This window comes from Pan paniscus, chromosome 6 (genome assembly GCF_029289425.2).
Source record: "Pan paniscus chromosome 6, NHGRI_mPanPan1-v2.0_pri, whole genome shotgun sequence".
In the NCBI taxonomy this organism is placed as follows: Eukaryota; Metazoa; Chordata; class Mammalia; order Primates; family Hominidae; genus Pan; species Pan paniscus.
Genome location: NC_073255.2, coordinates 82221419 through 82233917, shown reverse-complemented (window position 1 = coordinate 82233917; position 12499 = coordinate 82221419). Strand labels below are relative to the sequence as shown.

The window sequence follows — 12499 nt, the reverse complement described above, 5'->3', positions numbered from 1 at the left end:
CTCAGAAGCCCTGCCAGTCTCCCTGACTGCATCACCATCCACTTCCCCTCCTCCCTCCTGGGCTTTGGCCACACTGGACTTGCTATTCTTCAGGATCATCTTGTCAATGTCTGCAAGGAAATCAGCTGGGACTGACAGGGACTGCACTGAATCTGTGGATCGGTTTGGGGAGTGCTGCTCTCTTAACAAACAATGTTGTCTGCTAGTCCAAGAGCCTTGCAGGCTTTTCCGTCTATTTAGCTTCCTTATTTGAATAATGTTTTCTGTTTTCAGTGTTAACGTTTGCACTTCTTTTATTAAGTTTATTCATAAGTATTTAATGCTTCCTGCCATTTTTGACCATGATGTAGCTGAAGAATTTTGTATCTGCCTGGATGCTTTCCCCAAACATTTCCACGTTTGCTCTTCTTAAAACGCAGATCTATGGCTGGGCGCAGTGGCTCATGCTTGTAATCCCAGCACTTTGGGAGGCAAAACCCCGCCTCTACTACAAATACAAAAATTAGCCAGGTATAGTGGTGCACACCTGTAATCCCAGCTACTAGGGAGGCTGAGGCAGGAGAATCACTTGAACCTGGGAGGTGGAGGTTGCAGTGAGACAGGATCACGCCACTGCACTCCAGCCTGAGGGACAGAATGAGACTGTCTCAATTAAAAAAAAAAATGCAAGTCTCTGTTTAATAGCCAGCTCCTCAGAGCACACCTTCCCTGGTCACCCTCAGCCCCTGCTTTATTTCCTTTATATTGTTTAGCATCAACCAAGAGCACAATTATTTTCCTACTTGTTTACTGTTTGTCATCCCTCATTTATGAGCCCAACGAGAGCGGAGATTTTGCACGCCTTCCTTGGTCACCCTCAGCCCCTGCTTTATTTCCTTCATATTGTTTAGCGTCAACCAAGAGCACAATTATTTTCCTACTTGTTTACTATCTGTCATCCCTCATTTATGAGCCCAGTGAGAGTAGAGATTTTGCCTGTCTTGTTCACAGCTACAGCCCTGGCCCCTGGCCCCTAGAACAGTAGCTGGCACACAATGAGCACTTATAAACACGAGCAAACTGCGACAACATTAGCAAAAAGCAATTTTTTAAAAAGTCTGTATCAGCGTTTAAATTTTAGAGACAAAAAGATGCATCAACAGCCCCTAAAAATCAACAGCAACACATTTTCCATGCCACTTTCACTCAACATTGTTTTTCTGACATCTCTGTTGATCTCTGTTGATCTAGTTCGCTGAATTTCACTGATGTATATATGTAATTGTTCTGTGGTTGAGTTATTCCAGTCTGAGGGGCCTAGCTGGGTTCCTGTTACTGTTTCACCCACCAAGCGCATTGCAACAGGTACAAGAGTGGCTGTAGTACAACAAAGTCACAGAGTAGGGCCTGTCTTCAACCTGATATTGTCAGACCACTCTCCAAGGAGATCAACCAGTTTACACTTCCCCAGCAGTGAAGGAGCCTGCTCCATTCCATGAGATTTGTGCCAACACTTGATTTCCTAAGGCATATTAATATGGTCCAAAAAGACAGATGTGAAATGATATCTCTATTATTTTAAATGGTATCTCCCTGAAACAAAGCATCTTTCCGCTTTTTTAATCAGCCATTTAGGCCCAATCTTAACTGAACTGCCTGAATCCTCTGGTAATTTACTAATAGGGTGTTAGTCTATTTCTTATTGATGTTTAGAAATTCCTTTTGTGTTTTGGGTACTAAGCCTTTAACAGTTTTATATGTTACGTATAATTAATCCAAGTCTGGGTTTTCTTTAATATGGTTTATGGTATCTTTTGCCATATGAAAGGTTCTTGAGAAGCCAGGCACAGTGGCTCACGCCTGTAATCCCAGCACTTTGGGATGCCAAGGCAGGTGGATCACGAGGTCAGGAGTTCAAGACCAGCCTGGCCAATATGGTGAAACCCCATCTCTACTAAAAATACAAAAAGTAGCTGGGCGTGGTGGCATGTGCCTGTAGTCCCAGCTAGTTGGGAGGCTGAAGCAGGAGAATCAGTTGAACCCGGAGGGCGGAGGTGCAGCAAGTCGAGATTACACCACTGCACTTCAGCTTCGATGACAGAGCGAGACTCCATCTCAAAAGAAAACAAAAAGAAAAGAAAAAGAAAGGTTCTTGATATTTTTAATAGTATTAAGAAATAATTCACATACCATACAATTCACCCATTTAAAGTATACAATTCAATGATTTTTGGTATATTCACTGATTTGAACAACAACCCTCACTATCAATTTTCAAATGTTTTCACTGTCCTATAAAGAAAGCCCAACCTATAACAGATACATAAAAAATAAAAAGAAATTAAAACATACCACCAGAGAAAAATCACCTTCACTAAAATGAAGACAGGAAGGAAGGAAAGAAAGAAGAAAAGACCACAAAACAACCAAAAAACAACTAACAAAATGGCAGGAGTAAATCCTTACTTATCAGTAACAACACTGAATGTAAATGGACTAAACTCTCCAATCAAAAGACACAGTGGCTGAATGAATAAAAAAGCCAGATCCAACGATGTGTTGCCTACAAGAAACACACCTTACCTATAAAGACACACATCAAATGGAAATAAAGAAATAACCGGGCGCGGTGGCTCACACCTGTAATCTCAGCATTTTGGGAGGCTGAGGTGGGCAGATCACCTGAGGTCAGGAGTTCGAGACCAGCCTGACCAACAGTCAGTTTCTTTAGTAGAGAAACCCTGACTCTACTAAAAATACAAAAAATTAGCCAGGTGTGGTGGTGCATGCCTATAATCCCAGCTACTCGGGAGACTGAGGCAGGAGGATCACTTGAACCTGGGAGGCAGAGGTTGTGGTGAGCCAAGGTCACGCCATTGCACTCCAGCCTGGGCAACAAGAGCAAAACTCCGTCTCAAAAAAAGAAAATAAAGAAATGGAAAAAGATATTCCATGCAAATGGAAACCAAAAAAGCGCAGAGCAGAAGTAGCTATATTTAATCAGACTAAATAGATTTCAAGACAAGAACTATAAAAAGAGACAAAGAAGGTCAAACGGTCAATTCAGCAAGATGATGTAACAATTATAAATATATATGTACCCAACACTGGAGCACCAAGATACATAAAGCAAATATTAGAACTAAAGGGAAAGACAGACAGACCCCAGTACAATCATAGCTGGAGACTTCAACACTCTACTTTCAGCATTGGACAGATCTAGACAGAAAACCAAGAAAGAAATGACTTAATCTGCACTACAGACCAAATGGACCTAACAGATCACATGGATCATTCCCAAAAATAGACCACATGTTAGGCCGCAGAACAAGTCTTAAAACATTAAAAAAAATACAAAATTATATCAAGTATCTTCTCTGACCACAATGGAATAAAACTAGAAAGCAGTTACAAGAGGAATTCTGGAAACTATACAAACACATGGAAATTAAATAACATGCTCCTGGATGGCCAGTGGGTCAATCAAGAAATTAAGAAGGAAATTAAAAAGTGTCTTGAAACAAATGAAAATGAAAACACAACATACCAAAACCTATGGGATCCAGTGAAAGCAATACTAACAGGAAAGTTTATAGCTATAAGCACCTACATAAAAAAGTAGAAAAACATCAAAAAAGCAACATGCAATGCATCTTAAAGAATTAGAAAAACAAGAGCAAACCAAACACAAAATTAGAAGAAATAATAAAGATCAGAGCAGAAATAAATAAATTTGAAACAAAAAAATATAAAAGATCAATGAAACAAAGAGTTGGTGTTTTGAACCAGATGAAGTCAGAAAAAAGAGAGACAAGATTCAAAGAAATAGTATCAGACATGAAAAAGGAGACATTAAACCAACATCACAGGACTTCAAAGGATCATTACAGGCTACCACGAGCAACTGCACACCGGCTGGAAAACCTAGAAGAAATGGATGAATTCCTATACACACACAACCTACCAAGACCTGATGGCTTCACTGCTGAATTCTACCGAACACTAAAAGAAGAACTAATACCAATCCTACGTAAACTATCTCAAAAAGCAGAAGAAGAGGGAGTACCTCCAAACTCATGCTAGGAGTCCAGGAACACCCTGATACCAAAACCAAAGATACATCAAAAAAAAAAAAAAAGGAAAACTACAGGCAGATATCCCTGATGAAGACTGTTGCAAATCTCCTCCAAAACATACTGGCAAACTGAATTCAACAAAACATTAAAAAGATCATTCATCATGACCAAGTGGGATTTATCCCTTAGAAGCAAGGATGGTTCAACATATGCAGATAAATCAAAGCGATACATCATATCAGCAGAATAAAGGACAAAAACCATATGATCCATTCAACTGATGCTGAAAAAGCATTTGATAAAATTAAATATCTCTTCATGATACAAACCCTCAAAAAAACTGGGCTTAGAAGGATCATACCTCACACAATGAAAGCCATATACAACAGGCCCACAACTAGTATCACACTGAATGGGGAAAAACTGAAAGCATTTCCTCTAAGATCTGGAACATGACAAGGATGCCCACTTTCACCACCGTAATTCAACAGAGTACTAGAAGTCCTAGATACAGCAATCAGACAAGAAATAAAGGGCATCCAAACTGGAAAGGAATAAGATAAATTATCCTTGTTTGCAGATGGTATGATCTTATATTTGGATAAATCTAAATACTCCATCAAAAAACTAGAACTGATAGACCAATTTTCAGTAAAGTTGCAGGACACAAAAACAACCTACAAAAATCAGTAGCATTTCTATGTGCCAATAGAGAGCAATCTAAAAAAGAAATCAAGAGGTCAGGCATGGTGGCTCATGCCTGTAATCCCAGCACTTTGGGAGGCCAAGGCAGGTGGATCACTTGAAGCTAGGAGTTCGAGACCAGCCTGGCCAACATGGTGAAACTCCATCTCTACTAAAAAAAAATAAAAATTAGCTGGGCACGATGGTGTGCATCTATAATCCCAGTTACTCATGAGGCTGAGGCATGAGAATCCCTTGAACCTGGGAAGCAGAGGTTGTAGTGAGCCAACGTCGTGCCTCTGCACTCCAGCCTGCACAACAAAGTAAGACTCCGTTTCAAAAAAGTATAAAAACTATTTACATAGTACTTGCATTGCATTAGGTACTGTAATCTAGAGATGATTTAAAGTAAATGGGGCCAGACGCAGTGGCTCACGCCTGTAATCCCAACACTTTGGGAGGCCAAGGTGGGTGGATCACCTGAGGTCAGGAGTTTGAGGCTAGCCTGGCTAACATGGTGAAACCCTGTCTCTACTAAAAATACAAACGTTAGACAGGTGTGATGGCAAGCACCTGTAATCCCAGCTACTTGGGAGGCTGAGGCAGGAGAGCTGCTGGAACCCAGGAGGTGGAGGTTGCAGTGAGCTGAGATTGCGCCACTGCACTCCAGCCTGGGTGACAGAGCAAGACTCCATCTCAAAAATAATAATAACAATAATAATCTGGAAACAACACTAGTTAGGTTAAGATTAATAGGATTCATAAATAAAAATGTCAACAGTAAATCAGAGTTCAATTTATTGAGCAAGAACAAAAACTTATTTTTTTGTTTGTTTGTTTTTTTGGACACAAGAGTCTCACTTTGTCGCCCAGGTTGGAGTGCAGGGGCACAATCTCAGCTCACTGCAACCTCCGCCTCCTGGGTTCAAGTGATTCTCCTGCCTCAGCCTTCTGAGTAGCTGAGATTACAGGTGCATGCCAACATGCCTGGCTAATTTTTGTCTTTTTTTAAGTAGAGACAGGGTTTCACCATGTTGACCAGACTGGTCTTGAACTCCTGTCCTCAAGTGATATGCCCGCCCTGGCCTCCCACAGTGTTGGGATTATAGGTGTGAACCACCACACCTGGCCCAAAACCTTAGCCTTATATAAAAATGAATAGGACCCACTTACCACTTGGAACTACAATTATGAAACATTCAGAAAAACAGTATAAAAATCTGAATTAGAATTCACTTCAAGGAAAACTAATAGTCATTAAAAGTACATCACACCAGAATTTAAACAATTATATCAACAGAAATACCCACAAAATGGCAAATATTGTCAACATAAGCCAATTTAATTTAGGGAAACTTCCAGCACAGGACAATTATAGTCACTAAAAAAGCGAAAGAATGGACTGGGCGCAGTGGTTCACGCCTGTAATCCCAGCACTTTGGGAGGCCAAAGCGGGTGGATCACCTGAGGTCAGGAGTTTGAGATCTGCCTGACTGACATGATGAAACCCCATTTCTACTAAAAATACAAAAATTAGCTGGGCGTGGCGGCGTGTGCCTGTAATCCCAGCTACTCAGAAGTCTGAGGCAGGAGAATCACTTGAACCCAGGAGGCAGAGGTTGCAGTGAGCTGACTTCGTGCCACTGCACTCCAGCCTGGGCAACAAGAGCAAAAGTCCATCTCAAAATAATAATAAAATAATAATAATAATAAAAGAATGTTTGAATAAAACTATTAAGATTCCAAACATTTTACAAACTTAAAATTCCTTTCTACCATTCACAAGCGTTTTCAAATAGGAAATTAATGAAGACTAAATAAATGTATCCCCTCTGCAAAGAGTTACAAGAAAATTTCTGTAAGCGTCACAGTGGCAAATGTTAGTTTAATTAATGAATAAATTAAGTTCTGTTTAGGAAAAAAAAAAAAAGAAAAAGAGATAAAAGAAAGCACACTATTTGACCCCTCCCGCTAAATTCATTCCAACTCCAATTAGGGCATCCTGGTATTGACCAAGATGAAGAAAGAAATGACCACTGCTGGGAAGCTGCCTCTCTGAAAAGTTCAGGGATTTAGGGTACACTGAACACGGCCAAAAGGCAAATTCACAAGCACGTGAGAACATGTGATGAAAATCTATCAGCACAGTACCTTAGATCTCTGAGACTAACTCAGTGAAGACGCTAAACATCAGACGGCACTGTAAGCAAGCAAAAGGCAATACCAAGATTATCCCAAAGATATCTCTAGCAACCCACAAGTTACAAGAACACAAGTTCCTTAAAAAGGGGCGTGGAAACAGCTGTGTTATAAACTTTCTGGAAACCAACTTGGCTATACATATCAATAGTGTTAAAATCTGGCATATTTTATCTCCAACATTCTACTTCTAAGAACTAAACCTAAGGAAACACCCATTGCTCCAAAGATTTAACTACTCAGAATTATTTTTGGAGTGTTTGCAATTGTTAAAAAATGGAAAACTACATATCCAACAATAGCAGGGGACAACTGAATAAAGCAGGATTTCTCCCCAGTATTGTACCTATCAAAAACACAAGATCTGGGCGTGGTGGCACACGTCCATAGTCCCAGCTACGTGGGGGGCTGAGGCGGGAGGATGGCTTGAGCCTGGGAGTTTGAGGCAGCAGTGAGCTATGATTGATTACGCCACTGCACTCTAGCCTGAGCAACAGAGTGAGATCTTATCCCCCACAACCACCAAAATAAAGCGGGAGCTAGGCACAGTGGCTCACGCCTGTAATCCCAGCACTTTGGGAGGTCGAAGCGGGGTGATCACCTGAGGTCAGGAGTTCGAGACCAGCCAGGGCAACATGGTGAAACCCTGTCTCTACTAAAAACACAAAAAATGAGCCGGGTGTGGTGGCGCGTGGTTGTAGTCCCACCTACTCAGGAGGCTGAGGCACAAATTCCTTGAACCTGGGAGGTTGAATTGAGCTAAGATCGTGCCACTACACTCCAGCCTGGGTGATGGAGTGAGACTCTGTCTCAAAACAAACAAACAAAACACCCACAGGATCTTAAAATATCACATACAGTTGCCATAAAAAAATAAAATCTGCCAGGCGCGGTGGCTCATGCCTGTAATCCTAGCACTTTGGGAGGCTGAGGCGGGTGGACTGCCTGAGCTCAGGAGTTCGAGACTAGCCTGGGCAACATGGTGAAACCCCATCTCTACTAAAAATACAAAAAATTAGCTGGGAGTGGCAGCGTGCGCCTGTAATCCCAGCTATTGGGAGGCTGAGACAGGAGAATTGCTTGAACCTGGGAGGCAGAGGTTGCAGTGAGCCGAGATCACGCCACTACACTCCAGCCTGGGTGTCAGACTAAGACTCCATCTCAAAAAAAAAAAAAAGTTCTCAGGGAAAACTGTGCTCTGCACAATCCTCCAACTGGCGAGGTAAGAACAGGGATGGAGAAACTGAGGCAACAGGTAAACAACAGATGGCGCTTTACGTAAGCAAGAGGCAATATCCAGGTTACCCTGATAATATTTCAAGCAACCCACAGGTTGCAAGAACGCAAGTTCCTTAAGGGTGGCCAGAAAAAGACTGTGTTATAAACTTTCAAAACACTACTAGTTCAGGTGAAAGGGACAGAGGTGTGGGAGGAGATGCTTACTTTTTATTACATGAGTTAACAAAAACACAGTTAATTGTGTTGGTGCAAAAGGAATCGCAGTTTTCACCAATACATAATGGCAAAAACCACGATTACTTTTGTACCAACCTAATATAAGGGGAGGAAAGCAGCTAGTAAAGGAGGAAGGCCGGATGGGTGCAATGGCTCATGCCTATAATCCCAGCACTTTGGGAGGCCAAGGTGGGTGGATCACGAGGTCAGGAGATCCAGACTATCCTGACTAACATGGTGAAACCCCGTCTCTACTAAAAGTACAAAAAACTAGCCAGGTGTGGTGGCGGGCGCCTGTAGTCCCAGCTACTTGGGAGGCTGAGGCAGGAGAATGGCATGAATCCAGGAGACGGAGCTTGCAGTGAGCCAAGACAGCACCACTGCACTCCAGCCTGGGTAACAGAGCGAGACTCTGCCTCAAAAAAAAAAAAAAAAAAAAGGGAGGAAGGCCTCCTGGTCGGGCACAATAACTCACACCCGTAATCCCAGCACTTTGGGAGGCTGAGATGGAAGGATTGCTTGAGGCCAGGAGTTAGAAACCAGCCTGGCCAACACAACAAGACCCCGTCTCTACAAAAAACAATTTTTTAATAAATTAGCTAAGCATGGTGGTGTACACCAATGGCCCAGCTACTTGGGAGTCTGAGGTGGGAGGACTGGCTCAGCCCAGGAGGTCAAAGCTATAGTGAGCTATGATCATGCCACTGCACTCCAGCCTGGCCAACATGGTGGAAAAAAAAATGTAATTTTGCAACTTAATAACATTTTATCAGAAAAAAAGTAAGTTAACATTCATTATGCCACAGACACAGGAAGCCTTTCAGTTTCTCCCTTTCTCCAAAGCCCGCATATGTACACATGGCTACTTGTCCAAGTTTTAAATTAACTTTATTGTAGTTTTAAACTGTTTTTTTTTTTTTGAGATATTATCTCACACTGTCACCCAGGCTGGCATGCAGCAGTGTGATCTCTGCTCAACCTCTGCCTCCCAGGTTCAAGCGATTCTCCTACCTCAGCCTCCCAAATAGCTGAGACTACAGGTGCACATCACCACGTCCGGCTAATTTTGATATTTTTAGTAGAGATGGGGTTTCACCATGTTGGCCAGGCTGGTCTCAAACTCCTGACTTCAAGTGATCCACCCGCCTCAGCCTCCCGAATAGCTGAGACTACAGGTGCATGTCACCACGTCCAGCTAATTTTGATATTTTTAGTAGAGATGGGGTTTCACCATGTTGGCCAGGCTGGTCTCAAACTCCTGACTTCAAGTGATCCACCTGCCTCAGCCTCCCAAAGTGCTGGGATTCCAGGCACAAACCACCACACCAGGCCCACCATTCATCTTAAATGAGATTTTCTACCTTAGGTTAAATGGGAAGTTTCTGAAAGTTGAGGAAGAGAGGATGGGAGAAGCAAGCCTGCTCTCTACGCCAACCAAAGGAAATACATCGGACTTGTGCTAAGACAGAATGACAGAAACTCACCTTCATGTAGCAGAAAGTAGCATTTTTCAAATATCCTGTGATGTCTGAGACCCTCAAAGAGCTTTAAGGCCGGGGTTACAAACCCTGAGCCTAGTAAACAACAGTCATCGATGTGATGCCAGATTATCCAACACTTAGAGCTGAAGACACTTACTGGTATCAAAGAAACCCTGTGCAAGCTCCAGCACCCAGCTGCCCCAAGCACTGCGCAGAAACCATCTTCCTGCCCCACCGCAAAGCAGTGCAGGCAGAATGAACCTTCAGAGAGACAAGTGAGAAGCAACGAAGACACAGGAGAACTTCAAGGTCTCCAGTAATCTCTGGGCTGCTAAGTCCAAAGCTGGAGCTCCAGTCCCTAACTAATGTTGCTGCAGCATCTGACACAGAAGTGGGGTGGATCCTCTCCCAGCTTCCACTCCGGGTTTTCTTAACATTCATCTGGCCACCCCTTCCTTCTCAGGATCCTTCAAAAGCTGGTGTTCCCAAGTTCCAGCTGGGGCCTCTGCTCAAGGGGGACACGCTCATTCATGCCTTAATCCCATTTTATGTACCTACTCACCTCCAGATCCAAACAGTCACCTACTGGAGCTATCTCCTTAGATGACCCAAAGGCCATCAAGGCCAAAACTTATCCCAAGGCACCAAACTGGCTCCTTCCCATAAGGAAAAACACCATCATTTACCTAGTGATCCCTGCCAGTCATTCTTTTTTTTGAGACAGGGTCTGGCTCTGGTGCCCAGGCTAGAGTGCAGTGGTATGAGCATGGCAGCCGCCTTGACTTCCTGGGCGCAAGCGATCCTCCCACCTCGGCCTCCCAAGTAGCTGGGACTACAAGTGCATGCTACCACTCCTGGCTAATTTTTGTATTTTTTGTAGAGATGGGATTTTGCCACATTGCCCAGGCTGGTCTCAAACTCCTGGGCTCAAGCGATCCTCCCGCGTCAGCCTCCCAAATGCTGGGATTACAGACGTGAGCCACTGCGCCCAGCTCCTGCCAGTCATCCTTGACACTCTGGCTCTCCTACAACCAGTTACCAAGTCCTATCGTTTCCACATTTTAAGTGTCTCTCAAGGGCAGCTCTCACTCCATCCCCACTGACACTGCCTCCCTGCACCCTCAGCCAAATTAAATTGTTGTCTGAGCCGGGTGCTCACAGATGTAATTCCAGCATTTTGGGAGGCCGAGGCGGGTGGATCACCTGAGGCCAGGAGTTTGAGAGCATCCTGGCCAACATGAAACCCCATCTCTAATAAAAATACAAAAATTAGCTGGGCATGGCGGTGCACGCCTATGATGCCAGCTACTCAGGAAGCTGAGACAGGAGAATCGCTTGAACCCGGGAGGCGGAGGTTGCAGTGAGCCAAAATCAAGCCACTGAACTCCAGCCTGGGCACCAGAGCAAGAGTCTGTATCAAAAAAAAAAAAAAAAAAAAAAAATTTGTCTCTCATTTCCATGATATTGTTTCTGCATTCCTCCTACCTTGGACAGTGCCTGACACCAGGAAGGTGCTTAACAATAATAACATCTACCGTCATTGCCTACTTTTTGAGAGAGGCACTGCTCTAAGAGTTTTGCACCTATTGTGTATGATCCCTAAAACATCTCTATTTTACAGATACGGAAATTAAGGCATATAGAAGTCAGCTAATGTGACCATGATTACACGGGAAGTGAACCTGGATTCAAATCCAGTTGGCCTCCAGAGCCCATGCATTAACCATTAAGTTCTACTTCGGTCCAATAAATGATATAGGTTTGCATAAAGAAGTCAATCTGGCAGGGCACAATGGCTCCTGCCCATAATTCTAGCACTCTGGGAGGCTGAGGCCAGCCGATCACTTGAGCCCAGGAATTTGAGACCAGCCTGGGAAACACAAGAAGACCCTGTGTCTACAAAGGTGGTGCACACCTGTAGTCCCAGCTACTTGGGAGGCTGAGGTGGAGGGATCACCGGAACCCAGGAGTTTGAGGCTACAGTGAGCTGTGATGGCACCACTGCACTCTAGCCTGGGAGACAGAGTTAAACCCTATCTCAAAAAATGAAAATAAAAAGGAAAAAAAAATTTTTTTTTGAAGAGTCAATCCCATCAAATGAGAAAAGGCAGAAAAGCATCCATGTAATTTTGCAATCAAGACATCAATAGTGATGTAAGCAAAACCCCTTTCACTAGGGTGATAGAGGCAAAAACCAGGTGACAAGGACGAAGGAGTGAGAAGAGAGCATTCTTAACAGCTACCACTTAGAACATGCCATTCCCAGGCACCGTGCCAAGCGCTTAACATATTTTTTAATCCTTGCAACACTGCTAGGTAGATACTACTATTCCCACTTTACAGATGAGAAAACTGAAGCAAATGAGCTTAAGTAATTTGTACTAGGTCACGCTGCAAATAAATGGCAGAAATGGATTCTGACTTAATTCATCTGACCCCAAAAGCCATGCCATCAATCACAATGCCAAGGTTGATAAGACAGTTTCAAGTCAAATGCCAAAGTGAAAAAAAAAACCTCACATGCCATAGATATACAAAGTGCATTTTAGTCATTGATTTTAACAAAGACACAAGTAAGAGATCAACTTTTTTGAAGTTTAAAGTGTTTAACTTAGTTTCCTTTTT

At 43.1% G+C, this 12499-nt stretch overlaps 1 protein-coding gene across 4 annotated transcripts in view; it reads right to left on the bottom strand.

The window, feature by feature from the left end:
- The window catches only part of TMEM248 (transmembrane protein 248), a 40874-nt gene that overhangs the window by 17910 nt on the left and 10465 nt on the right, over positions 1-12499 (bottom strand). The window contains exon 1 of one of the 4 annotated variants that reach the window (XM_003814525.4): positions 9878-10153. The exons of 2 other annotated variants lie outside the window; for them this stretch is intronic. In XM_003814525.4, the coding sequence (XP_003814573.1) occupies positions 9878-9883 (6 nt within the window). In that variant the 5' untranslated portion in view covers positions 9884-10153. Of the gene's footprint in view, positions 1-9877; positions 10154-12499 lie in introns of those variants that run through there. One more of the 4 variants, XM_055115032.1, reaches the window with a different exon arrangement.